This window comes from Megalopta genalis, chromosome 12 (genome assembly GCF_051020955.1).
Source record: "Megalopta genalis isolate 19385.01 chromosome 12, iyMegGena1_principal, whole genome shotgun sequence".
Taxonomy (NCBI): Eukaryota; Metazoa; Arthropoda; class Insecta; order Hymenoptera; family Halictidae; genus Megalopta; species Megalopta genalis.
The window spans coordinates 2,698,534-2,724,773 of NC_135024.1; the positions used below are offsets into that span (position 1 = coordinate 2,698,534).

Consider the following 26,240-nt stretch of genomic DNA (forward strand, 5'->3'; position numbering starts at 1 on the left):
AATAATTTTGAGCCACGGATTACTTAAGTATATAAACTCTTGCACTTGTGTTTTCATGTTCAAATTCAAAATGGCGCTTGGAAAATGTTGTCTGTCAATGTTGAACTACGATGACGCCTGCAGTATCATCAGCACACGTGAAAGTGAATGTATGCGGGAAGTTGAAGTTCTTAGTGTTTTATTTACCCAATAAATAGTGTAAATAAATCATATTTTTGAATGAAGAATTGTTGGAAATAAACGTGAAATGTATATCTGTTTCGAAAAATAAAAATTTCAGTGTGGAACGTTTTGACACCGGATGTAGAGTGTTTAGTTGATGTGTAGACGGCGACTTGACTGTGATTGTTGCAAGATTTGAAATAATAATGGAGTGCATTGTTGCAAACGTGGATCATATGCGCTTTGATATCGAAGTTGCTCTTGATGAACAATATGGTGCACTCCCTTTACCATTTACTGGAATGGACAGTATGTAATTGTTCTAGATCCGTTTTTTTCTTTAGGTTATACGACAGCATACATGAAATGAATATAACAGGAACATGTTAAAGTTGTCCAATTTACATGTATAATCTAATGAAATTAAATAAATTTTCCTTTATTATGTTAAAAATTCTTAACGATATCCTCGATCTTTTAATCTTATGTCTATAGTGTCTGGTTGATACTCCTACGATTGATCTAACCGTTATCTTCATATCATTTATAGAATCTACCGCTGCGGTATGTCAATTTTATCCGAGAGGTACTTGCATTAAAGGAGCTTCTTGCCCGTTTAGGCATGTCAGAGGAGATCGTACAATTGTTTGTAAACATTGGTTAAGAGGACTCTGTAAAAAGGGCGATCAGTGCGAATTTTTACACGAATATGATATGACGAAAATGCCGGAATGTTACTTCTACTCTAGGTTTAGTAAGTGTACCGTACATAATTATTTACAAGAATATAAATTTGTTTCTACAATTGTGACTTTGAGAGATACTGAATATTTTCCTATCTCTGACATTATTAAGTTTTCCCAATATAGGTGTGTTTAAATTCGTTATGAATTGTTAGATGCCTGTCACAATAAGGAATGTCCGTTCTTACACATCGACCCAGAAACTAAAGTTAGAGATTGTCCCTGGTATGATCGTGGATTCTGTAGGCACGGGCCATTATGTAGACATAGACATGTGAGACGTGTCCTTTGTATGGCTTACCTAGCTGGTTTCTGTCCGGACGGACCAAATTGCAAATTCATGCAGTAAGTTCATTACCATCAAGCTCTGCTTTATTTAAATTCCGCAGAATTCATGCATCGCTTTCTGATATTTTTTAGTCCACGATTCGAATTGCCAGCCGTGCAAGACATGCAGCCAAAAGAAGGAAAGAAAGTCATGATCACTTGCCACTTTTGTGGAGAAGGTGGCCACAAAGCTATCTACTGCAACAAAATGCCACCAGATGTAAGGGAGGCACAAGTTAGACAAGAAATAGAAGGCAATTCTCACGCAGCACATCATATGAACATGCACAATGGACCGCCACCACGAGGGCCACAGAAACCCCTGGAAGAGGTCACCTGTTACAAATGTGGAACAAAAGGACATTATGCCAACAAATGCCCAAAAGGTCATCTAGCATTTTTAAGTCATGCAGGAGGCAGTGGAGGTGGAAATCAGAATCAAAATTACCGCAGATGATTTTACTTACTTTATTTGTACAACGTTGATATTGTGATTCTATTTTATTTCATTAAGGTCACTTACCTGTAAAAATTTCTATATCGCATAGTAAAGTAAGTTTAATACAACCAATTTTAGATAATTTATTAATGCATACATACCGGAACCCGAATATAAAATCGAACGAAAATCGTTCAAATATTGGGGACGTTGCACTGGGTTGAAACTAGAACACCACAGAAATTACTATAACAAATTTAAGTATTTATTTAAAGAATTAAACATGTTCCTAAATATGTACTTATTACACTTTGTAAATATATTTAAAGGGTGTCCGCTAAGTTATTAAATATACTATTTTTACCATTGCGTCGGTCACCGACAGAGGATGTTATAAAGACATATATTTGTTTACAGCTAATTCAATTTTCGACATGACGGTAAACATGGGAAGACGTACTTCGCCATTCGCATATGTATTGGCATTGTAAGACTATGAAAGTTTAAAATCTTGTCTCTGTAATTATCGTTAAAAGTATGAAATTCCTTCGTTAATGAGCGTGCATCAAATATTTAAAACGTAATCTCTTCTCTCATTATAAATGTGTACGTGCTATTCGTTTAACTTCAGAGTATGAGAGAGAATGCACCTAAATTCTTAAAACCGTGTATTATCTTAACAGAAAGAAAATACGAAGTTACAAGTTAAAAACATGAAAACATGAATCACATCTGTATGCAAAAAAGCAAGTACTGTTCCTTTTCGACCGAAAGAAAAGATATTCTATGTTCACAAGCTGCGCACAAGCTGTTCCTTATCGCGTTTGGTCGTACTCGATAACTTCGACATAATTAGCGGGAAAAAGCCCGAAAATTCCATCGGGTCCGAGACCCTGCCACCATCCTTCATCAATTGGTTCTATGTGTGTAATAATATCACCGGGATCAAAAGTAATCTCCGTACCATCGGCTGCTTGATAGTCGTACAAGGCCCTCGCTTTCATTCCTTCGTTATTGATGTCGAAATATAAGTACTGGCCATCCATTTGACTGTACAACTCGTTGTCTTCGATGACAGCTTCTTTCGTAGCTGATGGTTGTTCAGCCTCCTCTTGCGGTTCACTCGTTTTAGACACTACAGACTGACTTTGTGTTTCCGGTATGCTTGCAGCAGAATTCGTGGCTGTTTCCACGTTATGTGCTTTGTTCATTTCAGTCTTTATTTCTTCCTGTGCTTTAGTATGAGGTATCTCCTTCTGCTGACTCTCTTCCAGCGCTTTTTTAGCTGCCTCCACGTGACTATTTTTTTGTACATATTGCTGTTGCACCGAGGTAGTCTTCATTTGACCGGCAGCCGTGTTCTGCTCAAACACGGCTCGCGCATTTATTGTTCTTTGAGCAATTAATTGTTGTGTTTCTTTACTTCTTTGCAGTCGTAACTCTTCACTTCGCGATTTATGGTAATCATCGACTTCGTTATTATAGTACTGAGTTGGCGCTACACGATTGCATTTGTGGTACGCTTCTTCTGCCTGTTGCTCTGCCAACTTCTGTCGTGCTATTGAGTTCTCTTTGGCAGTGACCTGCAAGGGCATTAAAATTATGTTAATAAAACATTTTATGTTTCACATCGACGATTATAAATGTACAGCATTTACTTGTTGTTCTCTAAGCATTGCTTCCTTCTCCTCTCTCTTTCTAACTTCTTCTTCAAGCCGTAAACGTTCTTTCTCAGACTTAATACGTTCTTGTTCCAGCCTCTTCTTTTCCTCCAATTCTTCTTTCTGCCAAAATTGATCTCGTTCGATTGCGTTTATCTCTTGCTCAGGGATTACTCTGTAAAGTGCATTCTTTTAAAGATAAAAACCTTGTGGCTTTATGAAGATAATGTAAGTTATACCTTCGATATGTGGTACCAACTGGCCCTGCATTCCCTTCATTTTCCCCTCTAGGCTCATTAAATTTATATGCAGATGCAGTGGCTCTGGCCAGTTTTTCCATAATAGAATCTACTTCCACATCATCTTCAGAGCGGGCCGTAATTGTTATATGAGCACCTTTCAATAATTTCTCTACATCTCTAATATGGTTTGCACATGTCCCTTTTCTCACTATAGGAGCACCCTCTCCTTGCTGAAACAAATGTATTTGAACAAAAATCTTGTAAAAGCCCTGTCATAAACATGTTTAGTTTGATATTACTGGATCCTTACCCAATTTATCAACAGACATTTTGGCAGGCTTGTTTTAGTATCTATCACTCGACAGAAGGCATACATGATATGACTACTATTTAAATGCTCAATCATCTCCTCCAATCCACCACATCCGGTACTGACAACCTTTAAATTGTTAGATTGTCCTTCATATCCAAATACAGCCCTGTTTAAGATTTGTATCAGCATTACATTTAAGAAAATAAAGGATTCAAAAACAAAATGCAACCATAATACTACAAAGTAGCCAATAAACATCAATTATTTATAAAGTTCATAGTAAAACTAATATTGATTGAAACAAATTTGAAACGTAATATTTTGATTAATCGGAAAGGAACATTCATTCTTTATTCCGGGAAACTGTTCGATACTTCGTTGTGTGTACTAAAACCTAGAAAACATTAGCTTTATGACAGTAAGCGATAATTGTGCACCTAGTGCTATTTATAAATAGCATTATGGTAAAAAGTGTAGCTTCTAAATACAAGATTGCAATTTATTTCTAGGATTTAATTGAATGAACGCGTTCGTTGCGTGATGTTAGTGCATAGCCGGGAATGACAATATATGAGTGAAGGATGAGAGATGCAAGCCTACCAGTTAGTAGACGATTTATCGTCGACTACGCTGTGCCAGGCGGCCACCAAGCCGTCATTATTTTTCGTTAAATTAATTGACATGTTTCTCGATTAATACATAGGAGATTGAGAGCAACAACGAATCCGATCGGATTGCTACTGTCGAATTAATGTCACAAACGTATCTTCTCGTTTCGCCTTTCTGATTAAATGTCAACGCCCTTTTGTTACCAACCGCGAAGCGGCGATCTTCCTGATCAAGCAGCAAGCTTTAATCATTCCGTAAATAATTTAACAAACTTCTATTTTAATGATACAAATCCGTACGAGATCTATCGTACACGAAAATAGCTTTTAACAAAAGTTTATTGAAAAGCCAACCTTGATGATACAGTGAACGCTCTTTCTGTACCATCCAGGTAAAATGGTCTCTATAACAGCGCATTTTTACCCCTACTACAACAAGGATAGAGATTGGATAAGGTTCATCTGGCTCTGATGACGAGTAGACAGTTGCAATAATAAGCTGCTGGCCAATGGGAATAAAGATTAAAAAGTTTCCACCATTCTCTAGCGTATTCCGAACAAATATAGACGATAAGAAGGATTTTCTGTCTTTCAGGCTATGACGATTGGTGGCGTTACAAGAACTGATGAACGTATCCAATCGACAGAAGCAACCAATACGAACACAAGCAATTAATATTTGATACAATACAAAAGAAATATTTTATAGAACATAGAATTATTTTAAATTGCTTTTTCATAGCGTACTATCTTTGTCTATTATGTACATAAATAAAATAATTTTCAAGTCAAAGTTTTACAAGACAGTCGAGATGCATCTTAAAATTAACACACATTGATGGTAAAACTTATTCAACGACGTGAGCAGTGACATTTACAAACAAACTATCATCATATTGACCGGTAGTTAATGTTGTAATCTTTAAACACAATTTCAATTCGCATTATGTTGTTTAAATAATACGATCGAAAGGTATCAATACATATTTAAACGTTTTCATTGAGCTAGAATGGTGAGTTTACTTTTTACATCTGGCGGGCTAACCTTTGTTTTGTTAATTGATTGAATAATTTAGAAATATTTTTTACAGTTATTCTATTCGTTTTTTAAGTCCCTCATCGGCAAGGATGTCGTTGTGGAATTAAAAAATGATCTTAGGTAATTTATTTAATGATAAGTAGCATCCCATAGATCCTTTAACAGAGATCATTTTGATGAAATTGATACTTAATTTTTGTTTTAGCATTTGTGGTACTCTACATTCTGTAGATCAGTATCTGAACATAAAACTAACAGATATAAGCGTAACTGATCCAGATAAATATCCTCACATGGTTTGTAACACTCAATATTATTAAAGTATAATTCAAAAATTAATTGTAATACAAAATATTTTATTTCAGTTGTCTGTAAAGAATTGTTTCATACGTGGATCAGTGGTACGTTATGTTCAATTACCAGGAGATGAAGTGGATACTCAATTACTACAAGATGCTGCCCGTAAGGAAGCAGCAGTTCAAGCAAGATAGCTCATGGAATTCTTAGGTTTAAAGAAGTCATTGACTTATTTATTATTACAAAAGTTATTCAAAGGATACTAAGTATGTAAATTGAATTTATATATTCTACCAAAATAAAAAATCTTTTATTGTGTAAAAGAATTTATTACATTGTGTTTTGTTATACATGTATATATTATATAAAGAGAAGGAATATGATTGTGCAGGGTCTATTCACATATCTTTCATCCAGTCCACCAATGATTTATCAAACCATATGTATTTGCCCTTTATGTCCGTGTTCTCTTGTAGTAACGCTGAGTAAATAGGAGCTACAGCACCTTCATCTGGTTTTAAAATTCCTTTGTGGCTGGTCATATCAGTGTCAACATAACCAGGATGCACAGCATTTACCACAAGATCCTTTCTTGAATCAGAATTGAACATAGCTTGATGGACTCTGGCTAGAGCGGACACTCCAACTTTGCTTACAGCATAAGTAGAATTTCCCCAACCCTTTTCCAAATAATTACCAGCCTTTGCAGCTCTGAAAATTTACATTTTTAAATGTAAGAAATACTTCTTACACTTTGTTACCTCGTTGAATATATTGTAGAAATTCAACTTACTCTACAAATTCGCGCATGAGGTTATCCAATTCTTCTTCTGTAAGCTTTGTATCGGAAAATCGTTTTTTCAGTGATTCACTGGGAATCTTTGACAAATGACCAAGAGAACTTGAAACATGTACCACTCGTGCATGAGGTTTCAATAATGGATAAAGTATCTCGCATACTTTTCTTAGACTGAAGTAATTTACTTTTAAAGTTTCTTCAGCTTGCACTGAAAATGATTCTGTTGCAGCCGTCTATACATTAGAAAACATATTAAATAAAACATTTCCACGAAATATTACACGGAAAAAATTTGCCTTTTTAATTACTTTGAATGCAATGGCAGCATTGTTTACTAAGATATCGAGTCCTCCATGCGTTTTTTGCAAGTAATCGCGAAAGACATTAATACTGTTTTCATCAGTAATGTCTAATTGATGAAACTTTGGTGTTAAACCCTCTTCTTCTAATTCTTTTACTGCATTTTGTCCGCGAGTAACATCCCGAGCGGTTAAGTATACAATTCCATCGAATTGTTTGCAAAGTCCCTTCACAATGGCAAACCCAATTCCTTTATTCCCTCCGGTTACCTGAATATTTAATTCAATGAATTTATATAATAATGAATTTGTATAAGTCTTAAGTGATATAGTTATTTGATACAACAAATTTAATTTATTCTATACTTACAACAGCTACACGTATCATTTTTACTTTTGTTATAAGTTTATTTTAAAGTAAAAAAATAGATCGTTGTTTGCTCCCCTTTTACTACTTAGCACCAATTAGAATAGGGTTATCAGCAGAAACCCAGGCAACTTGTTTGCCTTTTTACGATCTTCTACGTTTTTTATTTCTACCAGGAATTAGGAAAGTAAAACTGGGAGAATTACGCCCATTCGCGAATCCGGCACAAGTGTGGGAATGGAATCATAGCGTCGCATCGAGGAGTCTCGGAAGAAATTAATTCATTTAACTTAATAACAGCAATTAATTTATTTAAATTTATAGTAAAAATAAATTTCTACTTACAAGGGCAACTTACGATTGTAGAAATCGCTTTTGAAACGAGTGGGATCAAATTATAGAATATTACATTCAAAACACCCTAATGGGATTCTTCAAAATGGTTTTTGAAATATTTTGAATTTAATTTTGTTTGTTTCAATAAAATTGTTTTACTGCATGAACGAGTTTGAATTAATTTTTATTTAATCGAAATTAAATAAAAATTTATTACGCAAGGCCGAGCTAGCCTCTCATTGGTTGGTGTGTCTCGTTAATAATACATAAATAAATCTGCGGATTGCATTTGCGCTAAGATAGAAGTTACTTCAAATGACCTTTTAGACTGTATTGTACATGCAACAAGACTATTATGCTATAATGCTTATTATGCTATAAGCAATGCTATTTTTAAATTACGGATATATATATATATATATATATATATATATATATATATATTTATTTATTTTGTTATTTATTTATTTTTTAATATATAATATGTATGTTTTAACAAGTTGTAGACTGTTGTGACTAAATTGATGCGCGTAGTTGTGTTGCTTATCGTGCGTGGCGTGGTCGTGGCCCACAAATTCACACAATTGATAGATACGTACGACCAGACACAACATTACAATTCTTTTTATTACATTATAGTTTCTTAATTAACTAATCATTTTTTTAAGCTATATAAGAAACGCTAAATAATATTCAATTATACACTTTCGATTAGTATCCTCTCATATTTCACATTATTTAATTCCTGTTTTAGTAAATACAATTGACGGCATAAAGACCTAACCTTACCCTTTTGTACTTGTCATGCTCTAGATTCCAGGTCTTGGATTCTTGAATTTCCTATACACGTATTATACTTCCCGTGGCTAGTAGTACATATATGTATATGATCCAAGCTCTAGATACTAAGGCAATTCACATTCATATCAATTAATTACACTATTTAATAGTTTATAAAAAGAGTGACAAATAAAGTGTTTAGTAGTTTTTATAATTTTACGATTATCTTGTGTACATGATAAATGAGCTATTATGTCTAATCAGTGTCAAATATCAAACAAATCATATCGTGAATTAGAATTGCGTAGTTCGGAATTAAATGATCATCCAGGCAGTAATTCAAGATGTAGCAGAAATTTTGGAAACAATGTTGAACGTTCTATGGAACTATCCTCTGTAGTTGTTATTCCAGATGGTATATCATTTTGATGTAATATGTATACAGTTTATTATAAAGATAAAATAATCATTTAAGTATGCTAATTATTCTGATGTTTCTTCATAATATTACTGACACTTTTTATCTACAGGATAACTTGCTTAATTTTATCTATAAAGGAGTGGGTAATTGTAAGTTCTGTAAATATCTTACTAAGTATGCATGGAAGTATAACTTTGGATTTATGGGAATTGCTTTAATTAATATATATTATAAATTAAATATATTTTATGTAAGATTTTTAATATAATGTGCTTAGACTTCTCTAAATAGAGATATGTAATTTACTAACAAGTAACATTAGCTATGTGATGGGATGAAATACATTAATTTAGATTATGTAAGTAAGGTAAGTTCTTTGTATATATTTACAAAAGCCAATTTTGATTATTAAATATAATGTAAGATGAAATATACATACATATAATATTTATTTGATGTGGTGCGTATGATAATAAATGAAGACTCTTATTCTAATTTATAAATCACTCATTTAAAGCCATCAATTTATAATATATCAATTCATTTTTTTTAAAATGTTGAAACATATATATATATAAATACTAAAATTAAAAGTAAATATTAAAACTTTAGTATTTATTATTACAGCAAGATTTGAATTATTCATAATTTTGGATTTTATAACATTTAAAATTCAGTGTATTGATTAAAACTGAATTAAACTTGAAATATTATGGGTTACTAATTTTTCTCTTCTGTGAGTTATTATATATATTCTATATTAGCTAATATTATAGTCATGCTATATTTTTTCCATAAAAATATGTAAGGTAATGACTGTAAATGTATTTAAACAATGTAATTCCTTTTACAATAAACATTTAATTTAAAAAAATAAAATATATAACTACTTCTTCTTCTATTTCCTTCCTTATTAATCAATATAACTTTCGCTACTTATGTAATTAATATTGTATACAAACTGTATGTAAATATTTATAGTTATGAATTATGTTTATTATATATAATTCTATTTTATTCTTCAAATTAGTAAATCATTGCAAATTGTATTTCTTTATTGAGATAGCATTGAATATGTAAAAACCATTGTAGAATAATTACAATTAGTATCTTGTAGAAAATAGCATACTTGATTTGATTTTAATATTCATTGACAGATACATTTACTGTAGTACAAGCTATCAATGCATTAGGATTTGGAAAATTTCAAGTCAAATTATCTCTATTTACGGGTCTCTGTTGGATGGTGGATAGTATGGAAATAACAATATTAAGTATTTTAAGTCCATCATTACATTGTGACTGGGGCATTACTAGATATCAACAAGCTTTAACAACTACGGTAATATTCACTATTAAGTACAATATTTATATCTAATTATCTTGTAGAATATTTTTAATATGTATACATGCATTATAATGATGGTCTCTAGGTTGTTTTCCTAGGTATGATGTTAAGTTCTACATTTTGGAGTAACTTGAGTGATAGATATGGTAGCAAACAGTCTTTAACACTCTGTGCAATTTTGTTACTTTACTACGCTTTCTTCAGTGCTTTTGCACCAAATTTTCTATGGATTTTATTACTTAGAGGATTAGTTGGTTTTGCTATTGGTTGTGTACCACAATCGTAAGTATTTGGTAAGTTTTATATGCAGACACGATCTTTAATAATTGAATTTAATTGCATCAAACTATTATTGTTTTAGAGTAACATTGTATGCTGAGTTTCTGCCAGCCAAACAAAGAGCAAAATGTGTAATCTTATTAGATGTCAGTATACCAAAATAAATCTCAATAATTATTTATATTTTTTTTCATCATATAAAATACTAACTTCTTTAACAGTGCTTTTGGGCTCTTGGAGCCTGTTTCGAGGTAGCCATAGCATTAGTAATAATGCCATACTTTGGTTGGAGATGGCTTCTCATTTTATCTACAATACCACTTCTTGTATTTGCTATTATCACTCCTGTAAGTAATACAAATGAATAATACTATAAAAATTGTGTATGTTCTTCATTTTATTTTATAATAGTGGTTACCAGAATCTATGATATTTGATATGTCAACTGGAAGAATGGATAAAGCTGTTTCTACATTAGAACGAGTAGCAAGAGAAAATAAGAAACCTTTACCTCCGGGAAGATTAGTTATGGATCGTTTTTATCAAGTGCATCATGGTAAATTAAAAGATGTACTGAGCAAAGAAATGTGTAGGACATCTACCCTACTTTGGCTTGTATGGTAAATACTTAAATTCCTTTTTTTTTAATATACACAATGCGATTTCATATAATTTTGACTAGATATAAGGTAACGAAGATAAAACTTTTAGGATGAGTACAGCATTTTGTTATTATGGTGTGGTATTAATGACAACAGAACTATTCCATACATCATCTGAGCAGTGCAGCTTTTGGGAAAATAAAAAAGAAGATACATGTCAATTGGATTGCCGTTTAGAACGTAGTGATTACATTGATCTTCTTTGGACAACATTAGCTGAATTCCCAGGAATATTTTCTACTATTTTTGCGATAGAAAAAATCGGTAGAAGGAAAACAATGGCTTTTCAATTAGTAATGTTTGCAATGTTAATTTGTTTTTTGGGTAGGGCCTGCCTATTGAATAGAATCGCATTGACACTTGCAATTTTTCTTGCCAGAGGTTTAATTGCTGGTGTTTTTCAAGCAGCTTATGTATACACTCCAGAAGTATATCCAACCCATTTGCGTAGTGTTGGAGTAAGTACTTGCAGTGCCATGGCTAGAATTGGTGCGATGGTCACACCATACATAGCACAAGTATTTCTGCAGTGGTCTATTACTGGAGCAATGACAATATATGCTGTAACAGCATTATGTGCTGCTGCAGCTACACTTGCTTTACCTGTTGAAACTAAAAATCAATCATTACATGATTCAACGCAGGAAACAAGATAAACTCATTTAAAATTTTCTTTTTTGTTGGTATTACTGAAACATATTAACTAGATACAAAATATATTTTTGTTGATGTATTTTATATAGCAATCTTTGCATAATGAAAAGAGATTGTTTGTATTTATTGATATATGTTTATTTCAGTTTTTTGCAATTGTTTAAATACATGTATGTATGATTAATAACTGTATATAATTTTTCCTTGTAGATCAACCGGATAAACTATGTATGTATATTACATTTACACATTGTCTAACAAATTTGTACTACTTTTTCATAATATAAGAATATACAAAGACTGATATTAAATATTAATATAATAACGTAAGTGCCAAAATACAGGAATATGAAGAATTAGTATACACACAGTGAATTATGATTTCACTTACGTGTTTAAATATTATATAAATAACATAATAAAATTCGTAAAACTAAAAATATTAATTTCACCATTTTGATACAAATCAAGATACATAATATTACTTCAAAGGATCCATTTGGTTTTCATACAATTGTATTCTCAATAATTTAATACTTGTATAATAATTTATTGTATAATAAAGAAATAGTATTAACACTATCTTGTTTATTATATTTTATATCTTAATCCAATGAAATATGCTATTTTACGTACAAGTAAATTGAAAAAAGTGAAAGATAGTACATAAAAACTTTACATATAGTGCACAGTATACAAAATACAGTTAAATATAATTTAAAACATAAACGATGTAGTCTTTTCCAACCTTTTTGTATGTAAAACTATTTCAATCAATTTTGAATATCTTCACATGTACCTGTTCAACAATCGGAATGATTAAAGATATTGTAATAAAGCTATTAATTCAATTTCGTAATATTTGTATTATGTCTAAGGAAATTAGATTTACTCATAAAATAATGTTTTTATTTAATTTGATTTTAAGATTGCACAAGGGAAAGTAATTCTTCTTTCAAATATCCTATAGAATCATTTAGCTTTGCATTATTTGTAGGAACAAACATTAAAGTAACAGAGGGAAACAATTCCAGTTCCAATAAAGTCTTATCGAAGCATGTTTCGTCAAATGTTTTACCAGTCATCATTTTCAAACAAAATGGTATTTCATTATTTGCTATGCTTTCACTAACAAAATCAAATACAGTTTTAAACTTTTCATATACGAAAAATGTTCCCTGTAAAATAATATTATCTGGAAATTTGATGCGAAGCAACGAGTATTTATACATTCGAAGACGCTGTTTCCCTTCCCTTTCTCTCATAGCCTTTGTCATTAGCATTTGGCTTCTTTCAAATGCTTCAGTTCTATTAATATTAATAGAAAAATGATTTATTTATACATTTCATTAAATAATATCTTATAGTTCAGAACTTTGTTTATAATTACCGCAGTTGTTGTTCCCGTTTTAATTCCTCTGGAGTAATATGAAAAAAACTTGTTGGCAATTCGTATTTCTGACTTGCTTGCACAGGCATCAATACTTGGAGATTTCTATCTAGCTCGAGTGGAATAGTTTCTGCAGATTTTAATGAATCTAATAACATAGTAAGGTTTTCGATGTCACAATTCTCTGGACTCCATAACAAGAAGTCTTCCTCTACGTCATTATGCAATAACGTCGTCTCCCGAAAGCCAGCAGCATGTAAGAAGTCCATTGCGCCATCTATAGGACGTACTTTCTCCTTTAAAATTAATTAAGTATTAATATTTTTTAAAAAACTATCGAATGTACTATTGCTGAAGATTTTTATTAAAGTTTCTTTACGTTTGTATATAAAGATGATACTTACTTGGAATATTTTATTCTGCATTCTGATTCGTCTATATTTTTCTATTTCTGGATTATTTATGATGTTTTCCAAATATTTTGACAGTGTCTCCACGCAATTTTCAATTTTTTCCTTTCTAGGATTGCAATTCTGTATAACTAAACATGCTGTGAGACCAGCTTCTTCTCCTTTTAGTTGCTCATACAAAAACGTTCTTATCTTTATCTTCCATTCGTCTTTTGGTAATATTTCATTAGATAAGTACGGACAACGAAAATATACATCGGCAACAGCTAGAGATGATTCATCCTTTACTGATTCCTCAGATCTTTGTTGCGTTTTCTTATCATTCTGTTGTACAATTTGTTGTGCTCTTTTTTCTTGTTCCAATTCACGTTGTACTTGCGCTCTAATAGCTGCATATGGTCTAGGGAAAAAATACTTTTATAACAGACTTGTTATATTATTTTCATTTATAAAAGTGAATATTCAAAACAAGCAAGGCATAAACATTTATTAAATATGATTTACCTGTTATATTTGGATACATTTTGTTTTGCTTCTAATCTTGCTAAAGCAGCTTGACCTGCTACTTTAGCTTCTTCTGTAGGTTCTTCTCTTTTTATTGGTTCTCTTACTGGATGTTGAACGACAGTGGTTGAATCTGATAATCTGTACATAATTTTGTTAGATGTTACATTCAAATTACTTTAAATTATATTTTCGATTATTATAATAAAAATAATAAAACAAAATTTACTTATGTCCTTTCCCAGCATTCATAAATTTTGCATTTGTCTTCTTCTTTTGAAAGTATGCTTTTATTTTATCCGCCATATTCAATAATTATTTAATATCTTTATTAAACTTTTTTTTTACTTTTTAAATAATACCTGTAACAAAAAAATGTTTTATAAACTGTATAGTTATTTCATTACAATAAATTACTTACGTGAAATTATTCTCCCGATGAAGAGTCACAATCTTCAACTACAGGATCTAAAATAATAGATATTGAATTATGTTAATTGTTGCACACAATAATTGTTAATCTTGAAAGTCATGAAGTTTGCAAAGGAATCTATTGATTTGATTTTTATAAGTTTTTATAAAATTTAATGATAAATCTATACCTATATATAATAAATAAAACTATGTGTACAAAATTATTGTATATTGTAAATAACGTATTTGCTTATTATTAATAAAACAATTGAAAGTCTGAAACATTTCATAAATATGGGAGAAAACCAGATCTGATATTTCCTTTGTTGTTTATTTATAATTTGTACAAAATTTTACTTTTGATACATCTTGGAAATAAAATTAGGGCATTAAGTTAAAATCTAAAAACAGAGTATGAAATAATAATCATTTTTCATTCTCCTTGTAACTGAAATCTATGTAATACAAGAGATTTAATTTTCAAAGTGTATATATCTCTAAAGTTGAAAACATATTAATATTTGATTAATTGTTGCATCATATAAGTTAAATTCAAGTTACCAATACCATGCTCTGACTAGGTATAAGATTAATATGTATTCATTGTAAAAATGAATCACGCGTTATGATTTATACAAAACTACCTTGTATAGAACGTAGTACTATTTTCTTTTATTCATGTCATGTTTAATCGGTGTTAAAGTACAATGGAAAGTAACAATAATTTTATGGTAAGTAGGCATTTTAAATTCTATTGGAAAAAGTATATTAGTTTATAAAATATAACAATTTTTTAAACATGTAATTTTTACTTGATATACAAGCACATTATTGTTGTAATGCTATAGTTATTATTAAATATTTAATCGTTGACTAAGGATACAAATATATGCAACAATATATGTGTATATACAATATGAGTACCTCATTATTAGTTCATAGATATAACATTGAAAATTAATTAACTAAAAACTTATTGTATTATAAATCAACAATTTGCTTTTAGGTATGCATGCTAAACAATGTAGGTTAATACGATTTAAATCCACTGTTTATCTGTTATCAAAACAGTTTACAAAAAATACAAATGTAGATATGCATATGGTATTATTAAACTAACAAAATAATAAAAATGGTTTCATATTCACTACGGTAAATGTATAAAGAAACTGTTAAAACTATTTTCATGGGATAATTCAATATATGTACATATTCGGAAGAAATGTAAATTGCCTTACTTGGTTCCATAAATTGTTCTGAAATTCTTGGACCATAAATATGCCAAGCGATGAAAATCAGAGCGACGGTACTAATAAACGTTAACGAAAAAGCTTTTAATAATTGCAATTGAAAGTCGTCGAATGCTAATAGTGATGTGCATTCGTGAAAATAATGAATTAACTTTTGTTGGAGTACGTCGGTAATAATAAAATTGGTCGAATCAAACGCTAATCCAACAGTGTCTGATACTGTGTCCACTAAGTCATGTGTTAATTTAACGATTGTCTCCATGAAATTCTCGGTCCAAGCCCACAAATTTTCATGTACATTATTCATTACATGTAGGAAACTCTGAATTGAATTAGTAAAACGCACACTTTGCTCACCACTTTATTACGTCACATTAATGTGTCATACTTCGATATTTTCATCACGTTCAGAACTCGAATCATTCTGAACCAGAACTTCAAAGCACACAGGCATAAAAGGTTACATATACATACATAAAAGATAACATATACATACATAGAGATGTCACTTTGTCTACGGAGAACTTTCGCAAAGAAGAAACTTCTAGAGTTTTATAGCAACCAATTTCTAGTGTTAAGGTATATGAACTCACCTTAAGGTCTTTAAATTTTGAGGTGTTCGAGGACATGAATTTAAAAAATTGTGACGAAAGTTCCGTCTCTACAAGACTATATACTCTGTGACATAGCGTCTTACATGATGTAGAGCTCTCAGATGCCTCACTGCTTTACAACTTTCATCCAGGAATGTAGGAGTGGGAGAATTACCCATCACAAATGGGATTGGATGATGCCAATGGATTTCCATTGTAATCGTCCAATCTCATTAGTAAGGTCCTTACTAATGATTAAGGTCATTACCAGTAATAAAAGAATAGTCAATACCTGCGGAAATTCTTTTTGTCCGAGCCCTGGCACATGCTAGGCCTTTTCGACTTCGAGCCCCTGGCGTATACGGCTTAGCGACGGACGATTTACAATCTCCTGTGTTTGACAGGCTGCATTATTTAATAATAACGGCTCTTTCCAGGGTCTCAAATTCATACAAACAAAAAAGTACGTCCTTATTGTCTTCAGAAGTGAGAATGTCGATGCCCGAATAAAATACAATTTTCTATGTAACTCAGGCCCGCAAACACAGCCATCGTTGTAGATTGCGGATCAAAATTTCTACTGAGACGTTTTAGAATTGTTTTGATATAGTTTTTTAATCTTTTTTGCCGGTGAATTATTGCAATCTTTAATTATTTTTAGCTCTAATTTTCTAAATGTCTGAGTTTGAGAATTTTTTTTGTTGATAATTATTAAATTAATAATTACTAAATTATGGTAGAAAATCCTACAGGGCGAAAAGTTCAAGTCGAATATCTCGCCGAGTGTTTCAGATGGAGCACCAGGCAAACGGATGCGCGAATAGAGTGAGATTGTAAGTATGGTAAAGTATGGTAAAGTGAGACGGCTAGGTTTCTTGTTCGTGTGAACACTCGCCATAGAGCTCGTGAGCTCTGTCTGTCTCGATCATCTTCCGTTCTCTTTCTAAATCAACTGCGCGGAACTGGATGCGCATTAAAATGGTGGGGAGTGGGAATAAAAGCGCTCGGAAAATAGAGGTAGAAATGTAGAAATCACTCGTGATAAGTAGGTATTACTGTACGTTTGTAGTTTGTGGTACTTAAATGTAATTATGTTATTTATGCACAATTGCAAAGTGCTCGTTATGTGCATTTCTGTTGTTATGTGAAGTAAATATCATATTTTAAATAAGTAAATATTAACATAACAGATTCGTCAAAAAATGGGTGGTGGAGATTTGGTAAGTTAAATTACAATACAATTTGCTTTGCTTGTGCAATATAAACTGTATGTGTGGACATGTATTCAATAATGTTAAAATTTCATTAAGATAGAATTTGAAAAAATCATGGCACCCATCTACCATAAAAAATATAGAAAAAGTTTGGAAGGCAGAACAACAACAAAGCCAAGAGAAGAGGAAGATAGCAGAATTGAAGAAAGAAATCGAAATGGAGAAAGATAGGGAGGATATAAAAAAATATGCAATGGAACAAGGTGTAATAGAAAAAAAGGATGATAAAAAATTGGATTGGATGTACAAAGGACCAAATCAAATGATCAATAGAGAAGAGTATTTACTTGGCCGGCCAATTGACAAATCTTTCGAACAAATGGCTCAGACAGAAAAGGATAATGATATGAATCAAGTACCCAGAAATCACGTTGAACATGGTATTTTCTGTTATAATTTTTATACAGGGTAGTTTATCTAAAAGTAGCTGCTTAAATACCTCCTTCAGTTGTGTTCATATATAAAAAAATATTTTGTCATTGTCTTTTAGATTAACTACCAATGTAATTTGCATTATGTATATTTTAGCTGTAATTGCAACTTACCTATATTTCCAGAATGTATTCCACCGTCATTACGTTTCTTCTCTGGTAATGAACAAGTTGATCTAGCAAGAAAAATGCAAGAAGATCCTTTATATGCTATAAAGAAGAAAGAAATGGAAACAAGAAATCAGCTGTTGAAAAATCCTGTTAAATTAAAACAACTAAGACAATTGGTAAGTAAACATGATTTTATCAGATGTTCAATAACTATTAATTATTAAATTATTAATCTTTTAGTTGGAGCAACAGTCAAAAAAGAGTAAAATTGAAAAGAAACAAAAAAAAAGGAAAAAACACAAACAAGATATAGACAGTGATGATGAAACTCAATTAGATATATTGTTAGCCGCTAAATATAAAAAGTTGAAAGACAAAATTAATGATGAAGACTTAATGGAATCAATGAAAAAAGTCAAACATAAACGAAAGAAAAAGAGAAAAGAGAGTAAAAGTAGTTCAAGCAGTGAATCTGACAGCAGTACTGATGATGATACAAGTGATGAAAGTACAGAAAAACATGCAAAGGAAAAGAGAAACAGGAGTAAGGAAAATAGTACTCGACCCAAGAAAAGTGATAGGGAAAAGTATACTGAAAAATTTGACAAAAGAGAAGAGAGAAGAGGAAAGATACCCGAGAAATGGTCAAAGAATCGTAGTTCAAGCAAAGAAAAAAGCGACAGCTCAAATCAAAGAAAGAGATATAGAGAATTTAAAAGAGATGAAGATAAAAATAGGCATAAAGAATTTCAATATAAAACTTCTCGAGATAAGGAACATAATTCATATAAAAGTGGATACGGTAACAGAAATACTATTGGGGATAAATATATTGCAAATAAATTAAATCATAAAGGGGGTACTAATTCATTTGCTTGTACTATTGAAGAGAAATATAAAGATGGAAATCGGTATAAAGATCAAAGGAATCCTAAACAAAAACCCAATCTTACGGAAGAAGAAAAAGAAAGACGTAGACAGGAAATGATGGCAAATGCAACATGGAGGGATAAGGAAAGGGAAAAGAATGTTAAAAAGTATACAGAAGACGAAAAGAAAGAAATCGACAGTAGCAAAGGATATAATCAAGACTTTGTTAGGAAACAATTAGCTGCTGCTGCAGAATTGGGGTCGGTAGCATCACGGATTAAAGCAAATATAAATAATATACAGCGAAGTGGAAGGGCGATGGATACAAATTTTGCTAAAAGATGATTTTCAACACTGCTTTACATTTGTACAGTTGCATATACATTTCATTTCAGTTTCCTTTAATGTATTTGAAAACTTTATTTTGTAACACACATACATTATGATTCGTACATAAATATAAATTTTAAATGAAATTCCTGTAGCTTTTATATAACTTCAATGGTCATAAACCATATTCTTGAAGAAATATACAAATATGTAGGTATACATTTAAGACAATCGGTCACTATTCTTATATAAATATAATTTGTTAACACATTTGGAAACTATGGTAACTATGTAATCTTACACGTTTCTCGATTTTCAATTGCATCGTTGATATCATTAATAGTTGCAAAACAACCTCCAGTAAGCACATTGTTAACTACAGCTCTAGCAAGATATCCAGTAGTTATCGAATAGTCGGCGGAGAAAAGTGGTGACATATCTTTAGTTTCTTCTACATTATGATCCTGAAAGATATTAGATATTTATTAACAACGATAATATATATTTATTTTTACTCATCTTGTACGTACCTTGCAATACATTTGAAAACTATCTTCAACAAGTTTATTAAGATTCAATTGCTTTTGAAAACTCAATTCCGGATTTCTAAGTAAAATTGTCGAGACTGTAGTAAGAAGCTATGTAAGAAAAAGAATAATATATGATTTATTAAATTAAATTTTTCATGAGAATGACAACTATAAGTAACTAAGTAATAATACCTCTACAATAATTTGACGGTATTCTGGTAATTGTATGCGATGAAGCAATGATTCTACGAGTAATGCAAATGTCAATTCGGAACGAGTCATATTAGAAAGAGTAGGTTGCTGAGGTAACTCTTGCCCATTCACGCAAATACCACCTGGACATCGCAATAATACTTCCCAAACATAGTTATAAAAATGTGCAGGTACCCTACAGAGACATCCTTCAAGTCTTCTGCGACCCAAAACTGTGAGTCTGTATGGTACATATGTTCATTTAGACAAAATTGATTATTTGTTAAATACTGACATGCATGTCAGAATTTTACCTTTTACTGACTGCCCAATCTTTAACCGTTAGTACTTTTATTAAGAATCGACGAATTTCAAAAGGACTATAATTTTCGATCGGTTTCGGGTTTTTAACAAACATCTGTAAATACAGCTTTATTGCTTCTAAAACCCATCTGTAAATATATATAAAATACGATAATTATTGAAAATATTTTTACAAATATATCTGTAACATAAGTGTTGTTATATACCCAATACGAATTTTCAATATTCCTTTAAACATTTCTGGATTTCTTCCGATAAGTCTACCACAGTATAATAAAACTTCTTGTTGCAAAACAGCTTGTACAACGTTATGTGGCTGAATTGTAGAATACATCACCGATTGAATTTCTGTTGGTGTCATTGGTTTATCAAACACCGTTTCTTCTTGGCCAATAACGCCAACTGTTATCTGGTATTAGCAATAAATGAGAGTTAATGAAATATAATAAAAATTTTGCTAAATGAAAATATAAAAATTACCTGCTTTCCTTTAACAAGGACGCCTGTTATGAAAGGACTGATACTATCAACTGTGTGATTTAATAAGCTACTGCAATAACGGACAACCATCCAAAATCTAAGACAGCCTGCTTGTTGATACAACGATCTCAAGTGATCACCAACTGAAATGAAATACCAGATTAAGTATGCAACAAAATAGCATGCTCATGTAATTTTTAAATGCATAAAATAGTACCTGTTATTCCATTAATCTCATAATCAATACCCTCTCGTTCTAATAAAATACCATACAGTTGACACAATGAATAAAGATTTTTATTACTACGAATTTCAGTTAATATATTGTACAATGGCTCCTTCATGTAATACTGAAATATGAAATAATTAAAACGGATCTACATTTATGTAACTATCTAGAAGAAAAACTTACAGAATAATCTTTTATGTCATCAGCATAAGTTAAAGCTTTGGGTACATCTGTGAGGCTTTGATATCCAATATAATCATGTTCTAATTGTTTGAATTGTGTAAGTTCAAGATCTGTTTCAATTGTGTTTATAAAATCCAAGTGTTCTATATTACATAAAAATAAATTATATTAATAGCCAATGAACAATTCATAACTTATTTCGTAGTAATTACCAATGCATGAAGATGAAATGAGATTTTGCAAACGACCAATTCGAACTTTTGTTTTATCACAGTAACCTTTTTTTAGCATTGCAAAGAGATCAAGCATTTCCTTGAATTGTGGATCTCTAAAGTAAGAATAAATATAAATAATTTATAATACATGTATTTTATGTTAATTGAAATCGCAACAAAAATTAATAAATACCTCATATGTTCTTCCCGTATTAGTAAGCATACTGTAGGTCGACCAGAAAGTCGCCAATATTTACCCACAAATTGAAGTTCAGTCTTAATATCATCAATTAATAATGCCATATCTCTATAAAGATAAAATTCTGATACTTCAAATATCAAAGGATAACAGAGCACTGTCATGCCACATACTCTATAAACCTAAAAGTAACTAAGGATAAGTTTTTTGTTTAAAATTATTGTTTGATACATTAAACATACCTTACTTGTACCCAAAGAACCAATTGGTCTGGCTGGTCGGCCTTGTAAATTTAATTTACTGTTTACACCTAATTTTTCATAAACTTTTACTAATTGCATAGATGACAATATTTGAACAGGTTCTACTTCGTGTGGAGTTTGCGTTTGTATACCATACGTTGCCATCATAGCTTGTAGTCGCATAGACTCGGCAATAAGAACGATTTGCACTACAAGATCAGTATGAGTACCCTGATGTACAAAAATGTTGTAATAGATAAATCATGCATCATTATAATTTAGTAAAAATGTTTATAAAACAAAAAATGAATAATATATAATTAATGCAGTAAAAATGATAAAAATAGTAGTGTTAAAAGAAATGATAAAAATAGAAATATGTACCATAGTACATATAGAGTAATCACTGAAAAAGAAGAACGAGATAGTTGCAACAAGCATCACAAAAAGGATTAACTTAAATCATGCCTTCATTCAAGCTCCATGCACTATTACATTACCATAAAGCTTTAAAGATATATACATATATGTATATATAACTACCAATATAACAGTAAACAAGTAATAGTGATTGAAAAAGTCTAATAAAACCATAAGAAGATATTCTACTAGGCATGGTTTATCATTTAACTATTTTGAAAGCTTCAAATGTATATGCAATATTTAGATAGTGCTAAACTGTCAATCTAATTTACAGACTTCAAAAGAAAATATATGCAAAAAACTGAACTACACATACAAATATTATCATTTACTTACAATACTGGGTTTAGCCTGTATGGAATAAACATAAGCAAAATAATTTATACAAATGATAGTTTAGTAGAAAAGAGTATGCGCATTCTTACTTACTTGAAAAGCTGAATACCTTCCAGCTTTCCGTGGTCTATTATATGAAGGTAGATACCGTCGAATTGGATCTAATTCATTGATGTGTAGCAGACCAGCAGTAAGTAATTGTGCAATTACAAACATAGCTTGATTCCACAAATAGATGGGTATGGGTTCAGAATCTCCAGAAGCTCTTCGCCCTCTTCCTTCATTGCTTGCTATACGGTAAGTGCTACCAGGATCATTTCTTTCTGTTTCCAAATTTTCTTCAGATACATAGTAATACATAGGTATTACAGGATCTATTTAATTTTGAAAAGTGTGATAGTATTCTTATCTTATTATGTGTACTTAAATTTATTCTCATAGCAATATACCTCCATTGATATCTTTATGTATTCTTTCTTTCAATAAATTCTGATATTGTTCAACTTGTTCTGGCAAAGTTTTAAAAACGCCGTCTATTATCATGAAAATGTAAAACAGAGGCCACTCACATTCGATATTATCGAATTCCTATATCAGAAAAGAATGTTTCTTAGCACTGAATTAATGACATTACAAGAAAGTAGCATAATTATTTAAGACAGAATTACAAATGTAATAAATTCACTTAAATGAATTTTTCAAAAATAACGTACTAACGATCAAATACATCAGAGACCTTGATTTCACCAGATTTATAATAGCGACGATCTTTGCTTTCTAAAATTGTTTTATATCCATCTCTTCCAAATCTCTTAAAACCATAATTGCCTTTCAATCTGCCAACTATGTTTGTCTTCGTCTCATTGTATAGTACGTCTTCATGAGTAGCAAATGCAGGAAAAGATATTGTTGGTAATAAAGCTGCATCTACACTCTACACATATATACACAACAATAAATATTTTGTACAAAAAAGTTTTTATGAGTATTGCTTACCTTTGAACTTGATTCTCTTGGAAGCATTGTTTCAAAAATACTACGATTTCGATTGTGTGCATCAATATCAACATATATAACTGACCAAGAAGCTCCTTTCTCTCCAAATAAATTACATCCATTGATAGCCTCAAGAGCACTTTTTGCTATACCTATAGAACTTGCATGAATTTCAGGTGTACCATCATTATATCTACTACCACGTTCCCACATGCCATAGTCTGGTGTACGATATGCTCTTTCTACATAATATACAAGATTTTGTACGAAAGCTACTTCATCTTGGGTATATATAATTTGCAATCCAGAAGAAATCATTTGTACAAGAAATATTAAATATAGAGAAACAATATCAATCTAGAAAAGATAAAGATTAATGTAAGAATTATGCATTATAAACTATTTTTTCATAAAACTGTCTATGATATAAATATCAGATTAATATAATATATACAAACTATTATAGGAAAGTATTATGTTGTATGTTATATTTACTTGTAAGTGATTGTAAGCAACATCATTGAAAATCTCATCACCAGTATCTAAGTGAAATTTACAATGCAATGCAAAGCGATTACATTGATTACGCTTAAATAATTCTATTCTGGAAGACTGTTTCACCCAACATTCTAAAATTCCACGCATACATTTTACAGCTGATTGACCAAGTTCATATGATTTTCCACGATCATCATCTATTCGCCTAAATCATAGAGAATGTACATAATATTATAATTATTGTAAAAGATATAATAATATATATAGTATGTGCATTATAATTAGAGATTTAAAGCTGTGAAAGCTATTTTGAAAAAAATGTCCCAATGTTTTGCAAGCATTGCAGCTAGTTTCATCAGAAGTCGAGTGATACATTGACAGCTGCAATGCTTGCAAAATGCTAGAACTATTTTTCTAAAACGACAAGACTTATACCCAATAGCCTCAATGGTAAGAAGTGCATTATAATTATTAGAGCAATACTTAAATAACTTAATCACCTATATGCTTGATATAAACTCCATATAGCAGCAGCACAATAAATACTTTCTCGTACGCTTCCAACAACTTTATCACTTGAAACTTGTGGAAACAATCCTGTGATACAACTTTGATAACGCAATAACTGCCTTTTAACTAGTGGATATGTATAAAATTTACATGTAGAAAAACAATATCAAATTAATGGCAATATAAATAAAAGATAAATATTCATACCAATTCCATAATAAATGTCAAGTTGTCGAACAGTATCTTCATAATTCGTTATTTTAAGGAACATATCAATGTCCAAATCAATAACACTACCTTGTCGTACATTTCTAATTTGGGAAAATCTGGCAAATTGAATAACACAAGTATTTATTTAAAATAATTGTTTTACAATAAAAGTAATGAATTCTATCGAACAGCTTAAAAAGTACAAAAAATTTTAAACCTTTTTATATTTGTAGGTGTCGTAACAAGAGATGTCATCTTATTTGAAGTAATTAAACTTAATTTTTTCTTGAATTATTTTTGGTAGTTCACACTGCACCTAATCATATCACGAACATTAATTTTACTTATTTTTTGAAAGCAATAGACTCTTCAAAAGAGAAGTTTCAAAATATTATATACTTCGATATACGAGATAAATCTGTTTGAAGGCGATGATTAAAATAGTAAAAACTCTTTTTCGGTGTATCATATATGTACATTAACCTTGACTGCCCACTTTTCGACGATTGTTTTGCTTATACATACTATAACCAAATGTAATTGGCACAGAAGATCTTACGTATTACACTCAGATTTATAAATAGATATAAAAAATCTTTCTGCGAAGTTATTTCCTATTTACTTAATATTTATGAAAAATCAATAATACTTTCACGAATTATTGATATGAAAATGTTTCATAATTTTATAATTATAATTGCTCGAAACAAATGGTAAATAATCCTAGTATGTCAGAATTAATATTTCCCGGTAATTAACTTTTCTTAATTATTTTGACAGGTCACGTGTAATTATTTATATGTATAAAACTATATAATATATATATAACTATATATGCATATGTATAATTGTATATGTTTATAGATGTCACGAATGTGAGCCCACACACAATATTCTCTTTCCAAAATTATTGCCAAAGCATATTGCGTTCTCTGAAAAGTGTATTTCAAGGGAACTCAAATCTATTATAAATAACGTAATCATATATCTGAGTATGGTACTTTTTAGTTTCTGATAGTCATTCTAGAGATTATCAAATTCGCTTATTTTATATTTGTCTATCTTTAAATTATATAATCTATATAATCTATTTTAAATACCATATTAAGAGATTTTCGTTATAGTAAGAAAAGATTGATATAAGAAATTTTTAAGTTAACATTAACATTAACACTTTTAAGTACATATTATAAATATTATTTACAATTTTAAACAGTGATTATTAGCTGCAATTAAACAGTACAATTATTAAATAAAATGAAAACAAATTTAAGTTGTATCGTATAAACTCCTTTGTTGTTTAAATTTCAAATCAAATTT

General features: G+C 30.7%; 8 protein-coding genes across 12 annotated transcripts; 4 read left to right on the plus strand and 4 right to left on the minus strand.

Annotated features, from left to right (window-relative positions):
- The first annotated feature begins 40 nt into the window (after window positions 1-40).
- Clp (cleavage and polyadenylation specificity factor subunit 4) lies at window positions 41-1,803 on the plus strand. Its single transcript, XM_033485183.2, has 4 exons — window positions 41-471; window positions 713-916; window positions 1,061-1,250; window positions 1,326-1,803. The coding sequence occupies exons 1-4, from the start codon at window positions 369-371 to the stop codon at window positions 1,687-1,689; spliced, it is 861 nt and encodes a 286-aa protein (XP_033341074.1). The 5' UTR covers window positions 41-368; the 3' UTR covers window positions 1,690-1,803.
- Window positions 1,804-1,914: 111 nt separating this feature from the next.
- Window positions 1,915-4,882, minus strand: Abp1 (Actin binding protein 1). The gene is made up of 5 exons (XM_033485182.2): window positions 4,488-4,882; window positions 3,885-4,053; window positions 3,572-3,804; window positions 3,330-3,507; window positions 1,915-3,254 (listed from the first exon to the last, which is right to left on the minus strand). The coding sequence occupies exons 1-5, from the start codon at window positions 4,568-4,570 to the stop codon at window positions 2,487-2,489; spliced, it is 1,431 nt and encodes a 476-aa protein (XP_033341073.1). The 5' UTR covers window positions 4,571-4,882; the 3' UTR covers window positions 1,915-2,486.
- Window positions 4,883-5,123: 241 nt separating this feature from the next.
- Window positions 5,124-6,157, plus strand: LOC117229034 (U6 snRNA-associated Sm-like protein LSm2). The gene is made up of 4 exons (XM_033485185.1): window positions 5,124-5,508; window positions 5,587-5,654; window positions 5,740-5,830; window positions 5,900-6,157. The coding sequence occupies exons 1-4, from the start codon at window positions 5,506-5,508 to the stop codon at window positions 6,023-6,025; spliced, it is 288 nt and encodes a 95-aa protein (XP_033341076.1). The 5' UTR covers window positions 5,124-5,505; the 3' UTR covers window positions 6,026-6,157.
- Window positions 6,120-7,894, minus strand: LOC117229033 (carbonyl reductase [NADPH] 1). The gene is made up of 5 exons (XM_033485184.2): window positions 7,642-7,894; window positions 7,300-7,561; window positions 6,939-7,199; window positions 6,625-6,863; window positions 6,120-6,542 (listed from the first exon to the last, which is right to left on the minus strand). The coding sequence occupies exons 2-5, from the start codon at window positions 7,315-7,317 to the stop codon at window positions 6,230-6,232; spliced, it is 831 nt and encodes a 276-aa protein (XP_033341075.2). The 5' UTR covers window positions 7,318-7,561; window positions 7,642-7,894; the 3' UTR covers window positions 6,120-6,229.
- Window positions 7,895-8,143: 249 nt separating this feature from the next.
- On the plus strand, window positions 8,144-12,358 carry LOC117228721 (synaptic vesicle 2-related protein). Its single transcript, XM_033484673.2, has 7 exons — window positions 8,144-8,827; window positions 9,991-10,175; window positions 10,267-10,463; window positions 10,543-10,606; window positions 10,682-10,807; window positions 10,872-11,080; window positions 11,172-12,358. The coding sequence occupies exons 1-7, from the start codon at window positions 8,665-8,667 to the stop codon at window positions 11,776-11,778; spliced, it is 1,551 nt and encodes a 516-aa protein (XP_033340564.2). The 5' UTR covers window positions 8,144-8,664; the 3' UTR covers window positions 11,779-12,358.
- Gint3 (GDI interacting protein 3) lies at window positions 12,306-16,234 on the minus strand. Of its 3 annotated transcripts, none has more exons than XM_076525566.1 (7): window positions 16,102-16,234; window positions 14,502-14,548; window positions 14,310-14,442; window positions 14,081-14,221; window positions 13,571-13,976; window positions 13,167-13,462; window positions 12,306-13,084 (listed from the first exon to the last, which is right to left on the minus strand). In XM_076525566.1, the coding sequence occupies exons 3-7, from the start codon at window positions 14,384-14,386 to the stop codon at window positions 12,700-12,702; spliced, it is 1,305 nt and encodes a 434-aa protein (XP_076381681.1). In that variant the 5' UTR covers window positions 14,387-14,442; window positions 14,502-14,548; window positions 16,102-16,234; the 3' UTR covers window positions 12,306-12,699. The 3 variants fall into 3 exon arrangements, with proteins under 3 accessions (XP_076381681.1, XP_076381682.1, XP_076381680.1); XM_076525567.1 differs by having other exon boundaries at window positions 16,091-16,193; XM_076525565.1 differs by lacking the exon at window positions 16,102-16,234 and adding an exon at window positions 15,733-15,803.
- Window positions 16,235-16,643: 409 nt separating this feature from the next.
- Window positions 16,644-19,499, plus strand: LOC117228718 (uncharacterized). 2 transcript variants are annotated; one of them, XM_033484671.2, is made up of 5 exons: window positions 16,644-16,800; window positions 17,130-17,557; window positions 17,648-17,991; window positions 18,169-18,329; window positions 18,394-19,499. In XM_033484671.2, the coding sequence occupies exons 3-5, from the start codon at window positions 17,769-17,771 to the stop codon at window positions 19,366-19,368; spliced, it is 1,359 nt and encodes a 452-aa protein (XP_033340562.1). In that variant the 5' UTR covers window positions 16,644-16,800; window positions 17,130-17,557; window positions 17,648-17,768; the 3' UTR covers window positions 19,369-19,499. The 2 variants fall into 2 exon arrangements, with proteins under 2 accessions (XP_033340562.1, XP_033340561.1); XM_033484670.2 differs by having other exon boundaries at window positions 17,652-17,991.
- On the minus strand, window positions 19,419-25,844 carry LOC117228717 (putative phosphorylase b kinase regulatory subunit beta). Of its 2 annotated transcripts, XM_033484668.2 has the most exons (20): window positions 25,138-25,844; window positions 24,918-25,036; window positions 24,701-24,836; window positions 24,198-24,405; window positions 23,703-24,059; window positions 23,443-23,640; window positions 23,156-23,294; window positions 22,800-23,080; window positions 22,707-22,721; window positions 21,948-22,178; window positions 21,700-21,887; window positions 21,504-21,619; window positions 21,292-21,434; window positions 21,097-21,229; window positions 20,880-21,022; window positions 20,606-20,808; window positions 20,390-20,527; window positions 20,076-20,316; window positions 19,884-19,991; window positions 19,419-19,817 (listed from the first exon to the last, which is right to left on the minus strand). In XM_033484668.2, exons 1-20 carry the CDS (start codon window positions 25,173-25,175, stop codon window positions 19,641-19,643), a joined length of 3,312 nt encoding a protein of 1,103 aa, XP_033340559.1. In that variant the 5' UTR covers window positions 25,176-25,844; the 3' UTR covers window positions 19,419-19,640. The 2 variants fall into 2 exon arrangements, with proteins under 2 accessions (XP_033340559.1, XP_033340560.1); XM_033484669.2 differs by lacking the exon at window positions 22,707-22,721.
- Between the last annotated feature and the right edge of the window lie 396 nt (window positions 25,845-26,240).